This window comes from Myotis brandtii, unplaced genomic scaffold (genome assembly GCF_000412655.1).
Source record: "Myotis brandtii unplaced genomic scaffold, ASM41265v1 scaffold280, whole genome shotgun sequence".
Taxonomy (NCBI): Eukaryota; Metazoa; Chordata; class Mammalia; order Chiroptera; family Vespertilionidae; genus Myotis; species Myotis brandtii.
In genome coordinates this window covers 1,718,755-1,733,667 of record NW_005360677.1, presented here as the reverse complement: position 1 = coordinate 1,733,667, position 14,913 = coordinate 1,718,755, and the positions used below count along the sequence as shown (strand labels likewise).

General features: G+C 41.0%; 2 protein-coding genes across 2 annotated transcripts; one reads left to right on the top strand and one right to left on the bottom strand.

Moving 5' to 3' along the window:
* Positions 1-1,380: 1,380 nt before the first annotated feature.
* Positions 1,381-4,794, top strand: LOC102255997 (coatomer subunit gamma-2-like). Its single transcript, XM_005868960.2, has 4 exons — positions 1,381-2,509; positions 3,232-3,370; positions 3,644-3,742; positions 4,224-4,794. Exons 1-4 carry the CDS (start codon positions 2,435-2,437, stop codon positions 4,352-4,354), a joined length of 444 nt encoding a protein of 147 aa, XP_005869022.1. The 5' UTR covers positions 1,381-2,434; the 3' UTR covers positions 4,355-4,794.
* A 354-nt stretch (positions 4,795-5,148) lies between these two features.
* Positions 5,149-14,411, bottom strand: MEST. The gene is made up of 11 exons (XM_014541864.1): positions 14,221-14,411; positions 12,446-12,525; positions 11,950-12,027; positions 11,693-11,829; positions 11,484-11,542; positions 10,643-10,683; positions 10,071-10,141; positions 9,720-9,824; positions 8,346-8,422; positions 7,262-7,325; positions 5,149-6,081 (listed from the first exon to the last, which is right to left on the bottom strand). Exons 1-11 carry the CDS (start codon positions 14,372-14,374, stop codon positions 5,964-5,966), a joined length of 984 nt encoding a protein of 327 aa, XP_014397350.1. The 5' UTR covers positions 14,375-14,411; the 3' UTR covers positions 5,149-5,963.
* Between the last annotated feature and the right edge of the window lie 502 nt (positions 14,412-14,913).

Sequence of the window (14,913 nt, the reverse complement as noted above, 5' to 3'; positions counted from 1 at the left end):
CTCCTTTTCTTATTTAGAAATAGTCTCCCCTCCAGTGGTTGAGACCTGGCAACTCCCCGCCATTTGCCACATCTCGGGTTCTGTACCCCAGCCTAATTCACACACCTCTCCCCTTCCTTAGCTTCCAGCACCCATCTCTTCTACACTTCAGTGCTCTTTCCATACCAGTCTCCTCAGTAGTCCTCTCATTTCAGCCAGTTCTCACAAGGAAAGCCTCATCTCTGAGGACAATTTTAATGTAGATCTTCAGGGCATCCTTCTCTTTCTCCCATCATCTGCCTGGCTTTGTTTGTGTGGCAAAGGGTTCGAGTTGTTCTCTTGCCACGGAAAGGTTCCTTCCCACCCCCTTCTCCTCATCACCCCGTGTCAGTCATCCTTTCTAGCAATATTGATAGATTTCTACTAATGGTTTTTACTGGATTTCACCTTAGATTCCCTGTGACCTCTCATTGTATCAACAAAATCATTTCATTAAAAATTTGCCACTCAAGTTTCAGGAACATCTCTCCTATTTGCTTCCTTATTCAGTGCCTCCTTATCACTTACTTACACATAGCATCTTCTGTCTTTACTTGCACATAAAATTCAACCAGTTTGCCAAAGCTATGATCTACCATTGTTCCTGCTTATCTCCTTATTCCTCTTCCTCATTTGTCTGTATCCTCCCTGCTTAATTGAAACCAAACAGGGGTTCATATGATCTTGTATTACTAATGTCTATCCTGCTTCTCCATTCTTTTTAACATATTTTTATTGATTTCAGAGAGAGAGGGAGAGATAGAAATAACACTGATGAGAGAGAATCATTGATCAGGGCATGTGCCCTAAGAATCGAACTATGACCTCCTGGTTCATAGGTCGGTGCTCAACCACTGAGCCACAACAGGTTGGGCCTGCCTCTCCATTCTTATTTGATCTTTACCTTTGTCCCTACCATAATCCCCTCTCTCTCCTTTCATTGTTTTAAATACCTCAACTGACCCATTCCAGGTCTGTGTTAACTTCCACCTTTTTCTTTCTTCTTCCTGCTTCCTTGGCAGTAAATTCTAGCTTAATATAACCACGATCATTCTTCCATCAACCTCCTATTGTATTAAAATAGATTCTGTAGCCCTAGCCGGTTTGGCTCAGTGGATAAGAGTGTCAACCTGTAGACCGAAGGGTCCTGGGTTCGACTCAGGTCAAGGGCATGTACCTTGGTTGCAGGCTCCTCCCTGGCCTGAGATCTGGTCAGGGTTCGTGCAAGAGGCAACCAATCAATGTGTTTCTCTCACATTGATGTTTCTCTCTGTCTTGCCCTGTCTCTTCCACTCTCCCTAAAAATCAATGGGGAAAAATATCCTCGGGTAAGGATTAACAACAACAAAAAATTGATTCTGTAGTCTTGAAAGGTAAACTCTATATGGGTTAACTCACTACCATCATTTTCAATGTATTCTACTAAATTCGTTTGTTCTCTGAATTCAGACCTATTCTTCATAGGACTGCCTCAGCTCACCAGAGCCTATTGGAAAATATCTAGTCTCCTAGGTATTTCAAATATATTCCTAAACAGTCTCTCTTCTCAGCACCTGTTCATTAGCATATCTCTTACTATTTCCATCTACCCTTGGCCTTTCTGGCCTCTTTCCTTTAGCTCATGTACCTTGCTCTGCTCACTGAAGCTCTTCCACATCTCTTGAGATCCAATTAATTCACCCATACTTAATCCCCTCCTTCAGGCAGTTCAGAAAGGCCACTTTTCATGAAGTTCACTTTCCAAAAATGTGCCCCTACCTCCATTTCTTATTACTTCCACCAGTTATCTCAAAACATATTAATTACCCACTTGCTTTTGCATTTAAGACACTCACTTTACCAATACTAGCATCTCCTTGCTGACCTATTCACTGCAGGTTGAAAGTTGACAATAAAGCAAGTTCATTCTGGTGATCTATGGACCCACAATCTAAAAATAGTATTATCTGTTGATATTTAGGCTATTGTGCTTTGTGTTAATGATCAGTGTGCTTTTTACTATCCATATTTTTTTGCTTTGTCAGCTGCTAAAGTCATGGTTCTTACATTTTGCACATGTAGTCCCCTTTGACAGGCATGGCAGAAACCTCCCAAAGTAGCTCCCCTGCTGCTTTCTTTATACCAATACAAAAGTAGAGTTTTGCCAATGTCGTCATTTTTGTACTATTCTAACCCACAGTGGGGAATGGATTTTAAAATTATACTTCATGAGGCTGCCTTTTGACCAGCATACAGGCTGCTTTCGAGAACTACTTCCCTGGAAACAGTGGTGTGTGCTTCACTTGATGATACAGAACACAGTGCCAAGTGCAGATGGTGCTCCCTCAGCTACTAGGGGAACTTTGTGCTTGCGCTGCCCACTGACACTGGCCTGCCTGCTCTTTCTCCTCCAGTTGCCGGCACGTTTAGCTGTACCATGAAGTTTACTGTCCGGGACTGTGACCCTGACACTGGGGTTCCAGCTGAGGAGGGGTATGACGATGAGTACGTGGTGAGTGTCCCCTGCCCAGAGACACCTGGACACCCTTGCACACTGACTTCTGCCTGAAGAGAACATTTTCCTAGGAACATCTGACATGAACCTAAGGGGTTTTATTTTCTCACATTACAACTGTATAGGCCAGGACTAACCCTCCTCTGCGGTGGGAGTGTGTTGTGCCTAAGGGAAGCGAGACTGACCACTTCCTGATTAAAACAACTCACCCTTTTCTATGTCTTTATATTAGGGGTAATTACAAGATGAAAATAAGTACATGATTTTCTTTGAGATCAATGAGCTTTATTTAAAGTGTTGGGGTTGTTTTGTTGAGCAGCTTTTAATTTGCTTATAATTTAGCTACGTCATGGACTGAATAACTTCATAGAATGCAGGCAAAACGTGAAGAAATATCAACCTGTTAGTGAATGCTAAGTTCAGAAGGCCCTGGATGGCTTGAACTTGATGGTTAGGTGTGGCCACATGACTGCTTTGTACCTCAAGGGTGTAGATGTTGATCTGAATATAGATTTAGCCATATTTTCTTGCTTTTCTTTGCTAAGGCCTACATCGTTAGACTTATCCAGACTACAGGACTGAACTAGTTTGGTGATGGTTTTTCCTAGGCTCCTGCAAAGGATGTATCTCAGAATGATAAAACCCTTTTCATTAGCCCCTCCCACTTTGTCCTGTACTGAAAGAACTGTCGCTTACTGACCCCTGCATGTGCCCACTAGCTGGAAGATCTTGAAGTGACTGTGTCTGACCACATTCAGAAAGTTCTGAAGCCCAACTTTGCTGCTGCCTGGGAAGAAGTGGGAGATACTTTTGAGAAACAGGAGACCTTTGCCCTCAGTTCTACCAAAACTCTTCAAGGTGAGAACAATTTTGCTATCAATGTATTGCCTGACAGCAGTGTAAAACCTAACAGGAATATGTATCATTCCAGAACACTTTGGTTTAATGCTGCCTAAACTAAGTCACTTGAAAGGCCAGGACCCTGTCATCTAATTGAGTCAACCAGTTCCTAGTCCAGTGGCCTCCACCCACACACCACCCTTCTAGCCCCAGCCCCCAGCGCGTAGTGGTGCAGAGGCAGCCCCTGTGCTGACCTTTCCTGATACTGTTGCATCCATCTTGTCAACACAGAAGCTGTCAACAACATCATTACATTTCTGGGCATGCAGCCATGTGAAAGGTCAGAGAAAGTCCCCGAAAACAAGAATTCCCATGCCCTCTACCTGGCAGGTAAGGAACTTTATCGGATTTCCCCTTTATTTTGTTGCAGAGTTTAATAGGAAGGGCTATGCATGGGCATTTCATGCCCTGCCACTGTCCCATTGTATGCGTTACCATGTGAAGCCCTGTCACAGTGAGCAGTTTGTCTTAGCTGTTTAATTTGCATGCTGTGCTTCATTTGTTCTTTAAAAATGTATATTTGGCCTAAAACACTTACTTAAATCTCTCCCATGGATACTAGTGCCACTACCGCCCCCATTTGAGTACTCCAAACCAGTATTCTTGAATACCTTCTATGTACCTGGTATCATGGGAATATAAAAGGTTATTTCAAATTTGTATGTAGGAAGCAGTTCCTACCATAAACACAAATCTCTAGAAAAGCTAAACTAAAATAATAGAAAGGAAATGCAAGCAGAGCATGATGAATTTCACTCATCAGAGTTTGTTTTGAGTTCTCAATATGGTTTTCCTCACTTTGTTCTCTCAGGTGTATACAGAGGTGGCTATGATTTATTGGTGAGGGCCAAGCTGGCCTTAGCGGATGGAGTGACCATGCAGGTGACTGTCAGAAGCAAAGAGGAAACACCTGTGGATGTTATCTTGGCTTCTGTTGGATAAGTTTTTACTGGGCAAGATGAAGTTGATGTACTTCACTGTCAGTGGGCTTTTAGGCTAGTGGCATGATTTTCCCAGAATCCCACTTTTAAAGATTAATGATTCTGGAGAAGCAAATTAAATGTTTGGCCCTGAGCCAGCAGATCAAGCAAACGTCTGTCTTTGTGCATGTCTTTTTTTTTTTTTTGTCTTTTTTCCTTTTTGTTCCATTGGTCGACTTTGGTGTGATAGTACAGCTTTGGGTGAACATGTAAAGCAAATACTATCCTATACCCCAGCTGCTCAACTTCATTATATTCTTTGATGTAATGTGTCTGAAAGCTCCTGGCAATGTTGGAAAACTTTATCCCGGAGGGGTGGTGGGGAGGGGAAGGCAGAGTCCACTTTTGTCAAAATTCATTTTATTAATAGAAAATAAACACTTATTCCACTTTCAATTGTTATACTTGAGGTTGCTAATTTTTAAAAAAAGAATTTAAAATAATCACCTAATCCTACTTTGACTAAAACAATGAAACTGTGACTTTAAAAAAAGTATTCAGCACCTTTTGCTCACAGGCCTTTCAGAATTTGTTCTTAAAGTTTCTGGAACTTTCCTGTCTGTAAAGAACAGGAACGGCAGAGCTACATGAGGAAGCTTCTCTGGCACAACCAGTGAGAAGTAAGCACTCGTAACAAAAGGAATTCGTGTGCACTCAGCGTGGGCACTGGGACTGCACAACGCTCCCCTCCCCTCCCCGTTAGCTCAGGAGGGATGTGCTTCGAAGCAATGAGGTATGAAGAAGCAGACTGTTATTCGCTGTTAGAATTGGGTCTTTCCAGCCAATAACAGTAAATCTCTGGCACAGATGCGGTTGGTCTTTGATGTCCTATGACTTTTAGGAAATTTTTTTAAGTTTGAATTTAGTTCAATTTATACAGAAGTCAAATATGTTTAATAAGGTTCACTACTCTGCCAGAGTGAGTGTCTGCTGGTGTAGTACCCTTCTAAAATAGATATAACACGTGTCGGTAAATCATAGTCTTAAAGTACACTTAGAATACTGCATTATGTAAAGCTGCATTATTTAAAGCAAAATCTATTTTAACAAAAAGTCTATAATTAGATGCAGCTGATGAAACTAAGCCAAAGTTATGACAGGGGAGACTTACTCTCTCCTGAAGCTGCTTAGAAAACAAACAAAAAAAAGCACGTGCCCTTAAAGCCACTCAAGGAGAGGGAAGCAGCCATCCTCTCCTCATTCTTTACTACAAGATTCCAATTGGGGCTGAGCCAAAAATTACACTTCTAAGTATTTCAGAAAAGTCTTATGCAAAAGAATGTGTCTCTGCATCCGTGAGCAGCAGTGCTCATCAGACTCTCCTAGTAACACAAAGGCAAGTCCATACACTTGATCAGGTGTCAAAGGAATGGGAGGTGGACTGTCAGGTCACCCTTAGTCAGAGCCTCTCCTGGCTTTGTCCTATATGCTGTTCACCAATGTGAGTCAGGTGGACCTTTGTGAGAGAAGTGTTTGGTGGCCAGGACCTCTTTGGGGCATTGCTTTCTAAATGGAATACACAACAGATAAGGGAGTAGGGGGAGTAATACAGGGAAGCTACTCTTTCCAGCTCAGAAGGAGTTGATGAAGCCCATATATGCATTCAAGAAGCCCATGGGATCCTCTAGCTGTGGGTAGTGGCTAATGTGGTCATCCAGAATCGACACTGTGGACCGCGGCAGCGTTTTCCTAGTGGAAGAGAACAGCATGTAGGTGAACTTGAGGCTGGAGGGAGGGGGAGGGAGGTAAGCCAGTGGGCAGCCCTAGTAAATGTCCCTGCGGACATACCACACTGGAAGGAACCAACAAAGAGCTTATTCAGCTTCTATTTTGGAATTGTGTCTTAGGCAGGTAAGCTTGCCAATTCCATTTATGACACATACAGACTAGGTTTTACATGTTCATAATCCAACAGACAACAACTTAAAAATAAAACACTTTTGCAATACATGTCAAAGCAGGGTGACTTCAAGCTCCTTAGAGAAGCGTGAGGCATCAAATAAGTGGACCACTGTCCAGGTAAGGATAACAAAAGACCTTCCTTAACCGCGAGAGGAGATGAGAGAGGGTATTTTGTTGAAAATTAAATGCAAGCTATTTACTACTGGATTATTTCTACTAGGCCATATGAAGGATGGAACATTCTTATGGAACAAAATCAGTCAAGATTTCATATTCCAACCTTCTGAGTAAGTACCTAGAGCAGTGATGGCGAACCCATGACATGCATGTCAGGTGACACGCGAACTCATTTTTTTGGTTGATTTTTCTTTGTTAAATGGCATTTCAATATATAAAATAAATATCAAAAATATAAGTCTTTGTTTTACTATGGTTGCAAATATCAAAAAATTTCTATATGTGACACGGCACCAGAGTTAAGTTAGGGTTTTTCAAAATGCTGACACGCCGAGCTCAAAAGGTTCGCCATCACTGGGCTAGAGAAAATGACAACCAGTGACGAGGCACTTTTCCTGTGAGCTCCTCTCCATCTCTCCCTGCAGATGCCCAGCTGAAGCTTTGCAATGAGACTACAGCAGACATTTATCAACTTTACGCACTTCCATTCCTTAGTTCACATGATAGTGTTTTCTTACCTGTCCACCTCGGAATATGTAGCATATAGATATACAGTAAAAACAGGTGTATAACTCAAGAGAATGTATAACAACTATACATACATATATATATGTATAACTCAAGAGAATGTATAATCATTTCCTGACTTTACATTTATGTGAGAATAAGATTCCTCAGCTCATCCTTTATCATACGTTTCCTGGATGAACAGCCACTGAGGCCAGAGACAGTGGCCAGAGCACTGTCGGGAGGAGGAACTAACAATACGAAGCCCCTGAGGGAGGCTCACCTGTACAGCTCCAAAAACTCCGGATAGGGATGCACCGGATCAAAAGGCCCGTAGATAAAATGAACTGGGGAAGAGAAAAGGAACTAATTACTAACAGCTTGCACATCTGTTCTCCCCCAGACTAAAATTACCCCTCCAGAACAAGTTTTCGTTAAAAAAATGATAAAAATCTAGCTTCTTTCAATAAGTAGGTTATAAGAAACTTCTGGGAATAAGCTGACAACTGAGTCCACTTGGGACATTTTCTCTGTACACAGCCAGCCATTCAGCCCGAGCAGCATTCTCTCTCCCTAACTCCAGGATACTGTCATTCTTAAAGTCTCTCTCTTAGCAATAAATGACCCTTGACATTTGAAACCCACCGGTTTTTGAACACTATTTTTATATGTGAGATACAGCACTGATTTTTTTTCTTTTTAAATGTGTAAGTATTAAGAGGTAAATGAGCAGAACCACCTATATAGGCTCTTGATTAGTAATTCAAACAGCCTTCTGTCCCAGAATTCAGCATTTAATGTGATAGTCACTGGCAATGCACAGCAGGAAACCAATCTAACTCCCACTCCAGGCCGTGCTATGGTAGTTACCTTAGCAATAGTATCTCAGTGCTTTATATACTTCACTCTACAGCATGGCACCGATGTTCCAGATGTTGGAGAGGGTCACCAGATTAAATAAAGCAGGACCAGCTGCATTTCAGATAATGATTTTTTAAAATATATTTTTATTGATTTCAGAGAGGAAGAGAGCAACATCAATGATGAGAATCATTGATTGGCTGCCTTCTGTACGCCCCCCTACTGGGGACCGAGCCTGCAACCCAGGCATGTGCCCTGAAAGGTCAACACTCAACCACTGAGCCATACTGGCTGGGCTGATTTTTTTTTTTTTTCCATATCAGTATGTCCCACGTATTGCACAGCACATACTTTTCCTTAAAAAAAAAAATTTAAAAAAGGACTTGTCTATCTGCAATTCAAATTTAGTTTTGTGTCTTTATTTTATTTTTATTTGCTAAATCAGGCAATTATTTTAACCCTAGTCCCTCAGTTTTCCTATCAAGATGTAATATAGACATACTCACTGGGAATAGTTACAGAGGCAAGAGCTCCCACCCAGCGTCTTCTAAACTTCTTCCTCTGATTAATGTACTGTAAGAGACTATAGGACAGGTAAATTAGCAGGAGAACAAGAAACGTTTATGGTTAGAGGGGTGCAAAGGCCTGACATGAGCCTCAAGGAACCCAGTATGTGTTTTAATCCAGGAGCAACTTGGCACGCCTGGGATTAGCCAGCTGAATTTACTCATTTCTGTGAACCTCTACGGTTAACCTCCGTGTAGCTGCAGCAGTCATCATGCCTACAACCAATGTAAGAATTAATGTTTCTTAGTGTTCGTCAAACAGGAAATGGGATGTAGGAAGGCTGGGAGTTAGCTTGGGTTATGTGTAATGAAAGCCCAGGTTCAGATTGTGCCTCTACCACTAATTAGTTCTCTAATTCAAAGGTCTAACACACATCTTTTGACCCATTTCCTCCTCTTTAAAAATAACTGAACTACACGATCGCTAAATTGACACCTACTTCTAATGTTCTAAGTGTAGAAGTTCCTAAGCACAAAGTTTCATTCTCTGCATTTCATCTGACCACAGATAAAATGGAGAATTTCTCCTACAATGACAAGCTGCCATAGCCACATTTTAGAACTCAAACTCATATATTCTCGCTATTCTGCCTAGAAACTCCAGGAATTATTTCTAACAGGTGATAGTTGAGTTCTGTAAGTGCTTTTTACATTTTGGAGAAGTATGTGGGAATTTTAAACGAGGGTTTTGTTTTGCAATTTTTTATAGTAAAACAAACCTTTGGGATCCCATTGGGGTGGGAGGGAAGAATGGCTCTCTCCCCCTCACAATTCCCAGCAAAGCCATCAGTTAAAGCCGTGGAAGCTACACTGACCTAGCTGGTCAAAGGACAGCCTTATCTCGAGTAGTTATGGACATCACCACCTCTAGCCCCTCTGTGAAAGCAGTATCTGAACCAAGGCGTGGGAAGTCTTGGTACAAGACAACGAAATCTCCCTCCAGTCCCTGTTGCTACAGAGAAGATATGAAAAAGGAAGAGACTGGCACTCTGAGGAAGGCACTAAATGCCTTTCATAACTGATTAGACATGGTAGAGCACTTAATATTAACAAAAAGTCCGAAGAAGGATTTGCCAAAGCCAATCAGCAATTACAACTGAATTAGCGTGCCACCTTGCTTCGCCTCAGGGCTCACTCTATGCTGGATTTCTTTCCTCAGAGAAAGTACAGAGCATGACTGTTTTGGGTGTACCTCATAAGTCATAACCAACCTTCTTCTGAGACGGTAGAGCCAGCCAAGAACAGAACAAGCAATCCCACATATTCCCAAAAAGAAGCCTCTTGGGAAGCCAAAGCAAAAGGGTTATTTCTTACCTGTCGACAATTAAGTTCCCATCATTGTGGCGTATCGTTGCCCACATGTCCCACAGCTCATTCTCTGAGGGCCGGGTGTATGGCCCAAAGACAGGGGGGACAAGACTGAAAGAGTCAAAAAAAAACAAAAACAGAAAGATAAGTGTAAGTATTCAGCATGTCAAATATGATTGGAACCTCAAAATCATGTAGTCTGACCCTTAACTGATTTATGAATTCCTTCTACTCCTTCCCTGGCAAATGACCAACACCTTTGCTTTAAAATATCAAACCCTAGGATTTGGCCCAGCATTTTAATGGCAGCAGCTTTGTTCCCAGGCTGCAGTAAATCAGTCTTTGACAATGACTTACCCTCGAGAGAATACAAAGAAGTTCAGCATTCGTGTGAGGATGGGTGACAGCAGGCCTCCATCTTTGAGAATCTATAGGTAAATAAGTAAAAATCAAGAATCCAGAGAGAGAGAACACAATCAGGACAAAGGGTTTTATACTAAGAACTTAAAAAAAAAAGACTTTAGCCAAATCTCCTACTGAAAGGCTTGGCCATTGGCTTTTAGTTTTTTGTGTTGCCAACCCACATTCTCTCATGGAAAGCAAACTGTTTCTAATTCCCTTTAAGATTCCATTTCTGCACGTCACTAAATCCCTAAGACGTTTGATATCTTCAACTTCAGACTGAGGTCCCAATTTGTCAACCATCATGCTGATGACACAAATCTTTGAGATACTGTATTTCTCCAAATACTATTGATCTCTAATTCTCATATTTTCATAAGAAGGGAAAAACTAACTTCTAATGTAAACTGATGAGAAGGATTTTATCTGCAGCCTTTTACAACAGAAATGGCCCTTACGAAGGTCCCAGCATTGTTTATGTTAGTATCAATCTAAAGAGCTACGATCTAGTCAGTGGAGGAGCCAACCTTATGGAGCAGGAGCGGGTGATGAGTCTCGGGAAATATACCTGTAGGAAAAGAAGAGACTTCCGTTAGTCATTTTCCAGCAACTTTAAGGCAAACATAGGTCCCTTATTGGAGACTATCTACCCTACTCACTGTCACCTTTGGGGCCTTCACTGCTAAAAAACTAATTATAAATAAATTAGTATTGTCATCCTAATTCCTTCCCCATGGAATTCTAGGTTTAACAGGTCAAAGAAAGTACATCCCACTGGGATTACTTTCAGATTGTAAAGGTAGAGAAACGGGGAAAATGATGTACACGGTCGTCCATACTGCTGACGACGAGGCTCTGACTCCCCTCGTGTTTCTCCCCATGCCTCAGAACACAGTGTTGTTAATGACTGGGGCAGAAAAAGAAACCAGGGATTCTTCAGGAAGTGTGGGTCCTTAAAAAACACACACACACATCTAGGCCCTGGCGGAGTAGCTCAGTTGGTTAGAACGTCATCTCCGTATGCCATCGGGTCACATACAAGAATCAACCAATGAATGCATAAATGAGTGAAACAACAAATTGATATTTCTGTCAAATCAATTTTTTTTAAAAGCACATATTACAACACAGCTTTTTATTAACTGAATATCACTATCATTAATTTCTTTTGTAATCCTAATATATAATTTTAAACATTATTTTGAGAAAGGGTCATTATATCTCATCAGACCACCAAAGTGATTTATGGCGTAAAAAAGGCAAAGACCCCCTCGTTAAACTGTTTGCAATACCATCCGAGTGCCATTTAGTGTCACTGATATCGAAATGTGGCCCTCGCCCCCTTCCACCCACTGCCCAGGCAATTACCTCCATTTGACAGACAGAGACTCTTTATGGTCAGCCGACCAGAGCGATTCTGCTTGAACCTAGAAACAGGAGGCAGATGCATCTGAGTGAGTGGGCATGCACCAACGCAGCGGCTGAAGACAAGCTTCCAAAAGGCAAAAGGGCTAGAAAGACCCCAGGAACAATGGACTGTCCCCAGCATCTTAAATGAGTGAAACGGCTTCACTGACCTATAGAGAAGCTCCTGGGCCACGATGTCTCCGTAATCATGAGACAGAAGGTTGACCCTGCGGTTCTGAAGCCCCAGATGCTGCAAAAGCGCCTCCACGATGCTGGCCTGCTCGAAGATGGAGTAGTGGTGCGGTCTCTAGGGGAAGGAAGCCCAGACACACAGGATGAAGTCATGAGTGCCGATCTGTCTGCGGGCCTGACCCCTCCATCGCACCCACCCGGCCCTCAACACTGGTCCCATCCAGAAGCTGCTTACCGGTTTGTCGCTGAAGCCAAAGCCTAAGAAATCCAGGGCAATCACTCGATGAAACCTATGTGTGAGACCTTCCCAGATCTACGAGAAAGAAAGGGATGATTTGGTCTCTCTGATCCTGCCCCGCCCCTCCAACCTACAGCAGCATAAGGGTTTCATCCCTTTCTCAGCTTAACAAACAGACTTCAATAAAGGGAAACCCACATGAAACCACCATAGGCCCGCAGATGATCCTCTTACAAAGTGCTTTATTCCTAATAATCAATCTCTATTGAGGGAGGCACTGCAGCATTTTTAACTTGGCGATGAGCCTTCCCAGATTGCCAAACGGTTTTTTACTCCCTTTTCATTTACTCCCAGTAAATGAAAAATAGTTCTACATTTAATCCTATTTTATTAAGCAATTCAAATATGCAAGAGCCTTTCAGTGCTGATAACAAAATTCTTGATTTTGGACTTTTAAAGACGTAGTAGGACCTAGAAAGTCTGATTTCCTTACCTTGTACCAATCATAGCTGGATGTTGGAAAGCCATGTAAAAGCACGACTATCTCGGGACTTCCGACCACGCCGAAGGAGTCTGGGGAGAAAGAGAGAGATGGGTCAGGCCAACTCCCTGTAAAGATAACCTTGAAGATAATAAAATCTACGCAATGTGATATAAAGGACAAAAAAATCCTGTCCAAGTTAATTAATTTTAAAAATAGATTTCTTTTTAAAATGTAAGGTTATCGCTTTAGGTAGAAATAGGCATTTGATTTTTTGAAATCTTAAATATTTAAAAAATATAAATATTAAGATATTTTTATATGAAAAAATATTTTAAAAATATAAATAGGACACTTTATATGAAAATACTTAAAGGGAGTCTGCTTAATTTCACCAATATTTTTTAAGTATTTCTCCCATTATTGTGTATTATGTAAATTGCTTTTCACATTAAAAAGTAAACTTTCACAGTTAAGCATATATAATCACATTAACTACAGATTCTTTGTACCCTATCATTAATGACCTCACAAAATTCTCTAAAATATAGCAACTCTTCCTCAACCTTGTGAGAATCCTTAGTTTACACTGTTTGTCCCACACTTTTATTTCCCAGAGAGGAGATAAATATCAAAATCCAGTATCAAAAGCATCATGCTCAAACTATTGCAAAATTCAAACTATAAAAAAGGATTAACCAATATATATAGGAACAGTTCTTAATAAACATCTTTTAAATTAGCCAAACATTTAAATAGAACATCTTGCTGATAATACTAGATTAAAACTGATATATTCACATACTGCCAATGGCATGAGAATTTGAAAATAAGGTTTGCAAAATAACTTAGTTAGAAGTAATTTAAAATTTTATATATTTTATCCTATACGTCTTATTCTTTAAATCCATGTAAATAAAATCATTCTATTTACAAGTAGTATAGTTTGAAAATATAAGGAAAAAATAAACACACATATAAAAATTTCCCTTTGAGATTAACTAAAACATTGAAAAATTGGAAACAACCTAAATGACCAAAATAAAGAAAATTATATACTTACTTAACTGATGATAGCAAATGAGAGGAGGTCAGGAGCAATAATGAAAAACGGTTTATGACAAACATTTTTCGTTATTGCTCTTGACCCCCGCCCAAAAGAAATCTTTTCCAATCTTGTTTTTCAGGTTATTTACCTATAAAATGAGGTTAATGGCACCTATCTCCAATTACTGTTATAGAGATTAAGTGAATTAATATTGAAAATATAATTCAATGCCTAGCATATGGTAATTACTTGATAAGTCGCAGTCATAACAATAATTATCATTAGCATACTAATTTATACAAAGGTGTAAGACTTAAATCATAGTTAGTTATGCATATAACAATCTTGATAGTAAACAAAATAAATCAGGAATTGGCAGGGGGAGACAACTAATGGTAGCTTTATCTATGAATACTGTTTATATTACCCGACACTAGGGGCGCTCCAAAGACAAAAACCTATCAATACAAATCGGCTACAAAAAATTATAGTAAAAGGTCAGTTCTTCAGAGATTGGAATCTCAATTTTACCACCCTCGCCCTCCCAGCAGTTTTCTTTGCATTTCCCGTTTCCCTGCTATCAAGGGGTTTCGTCCACTCCTTCAAGCACATTTTCTGGAAAAATGGGGTTTCCCTCCCCATCACTGAGGGCCAATAGAGACCAACTGACACAAAATAAGTAACTAAGTGGGACCTCGGGGGCCTGTATGCACAGGGGGTCCAACAGTCCTGTTCTTACCTTGGTAGAAGATGCGCAGTCCCTTGTAGGTGAAATATTTGCCTGACAACTTCCATGAGTGAAGAGCAGGGGACAACTTGGGGGGCGGGATGTATAGATAGGCCGCAAGCAGGGGTATTGCCAGAAGCCCCACATGCACCCACCACTCCCTCATCCTGTGGGAAAATCAGAGACCAGGCGTAAGCAGTCAGGTGACATTGTACACACGTCTACAAGCCCACACTGGCAAGGCAGGGTGAGATTGCTGTACCATGCGGTGACTTTCTTGCCCTCATATGAACCATGGCGGAAATTTTTCCAAGAGCGTAAGTGCACCTCTGCCTGCTATGGCAATCACCATATTTGCTCACCATTCTAATTTCCAGGAGGAAAAATATATTATTTTTAATATGTAATCGTCCTCCTCTTCTCCCCATTTTAATCACTCAGCCCCTCCCTTGTGCTGTTCTCAAGACCAACTGGAGAGGTTTTTATGTAAAATAAAAGGGAGAGTTCTAAGTACTGTGGTGCACCTTTTCATTGGCTTTTCCTGGGGGCGGGGGGAGGGGGAAATTTCCCTCACATGTAGTCAAAAGCTCTACCACTACCATATATATTTTGAACTAATGTTTTAAAATATATATGTATAGTAATAGTACATGTCCTTAGCAGGAAGTTGCTCTTGATTTGTTAGTATTTGTTAGTATTTGACCC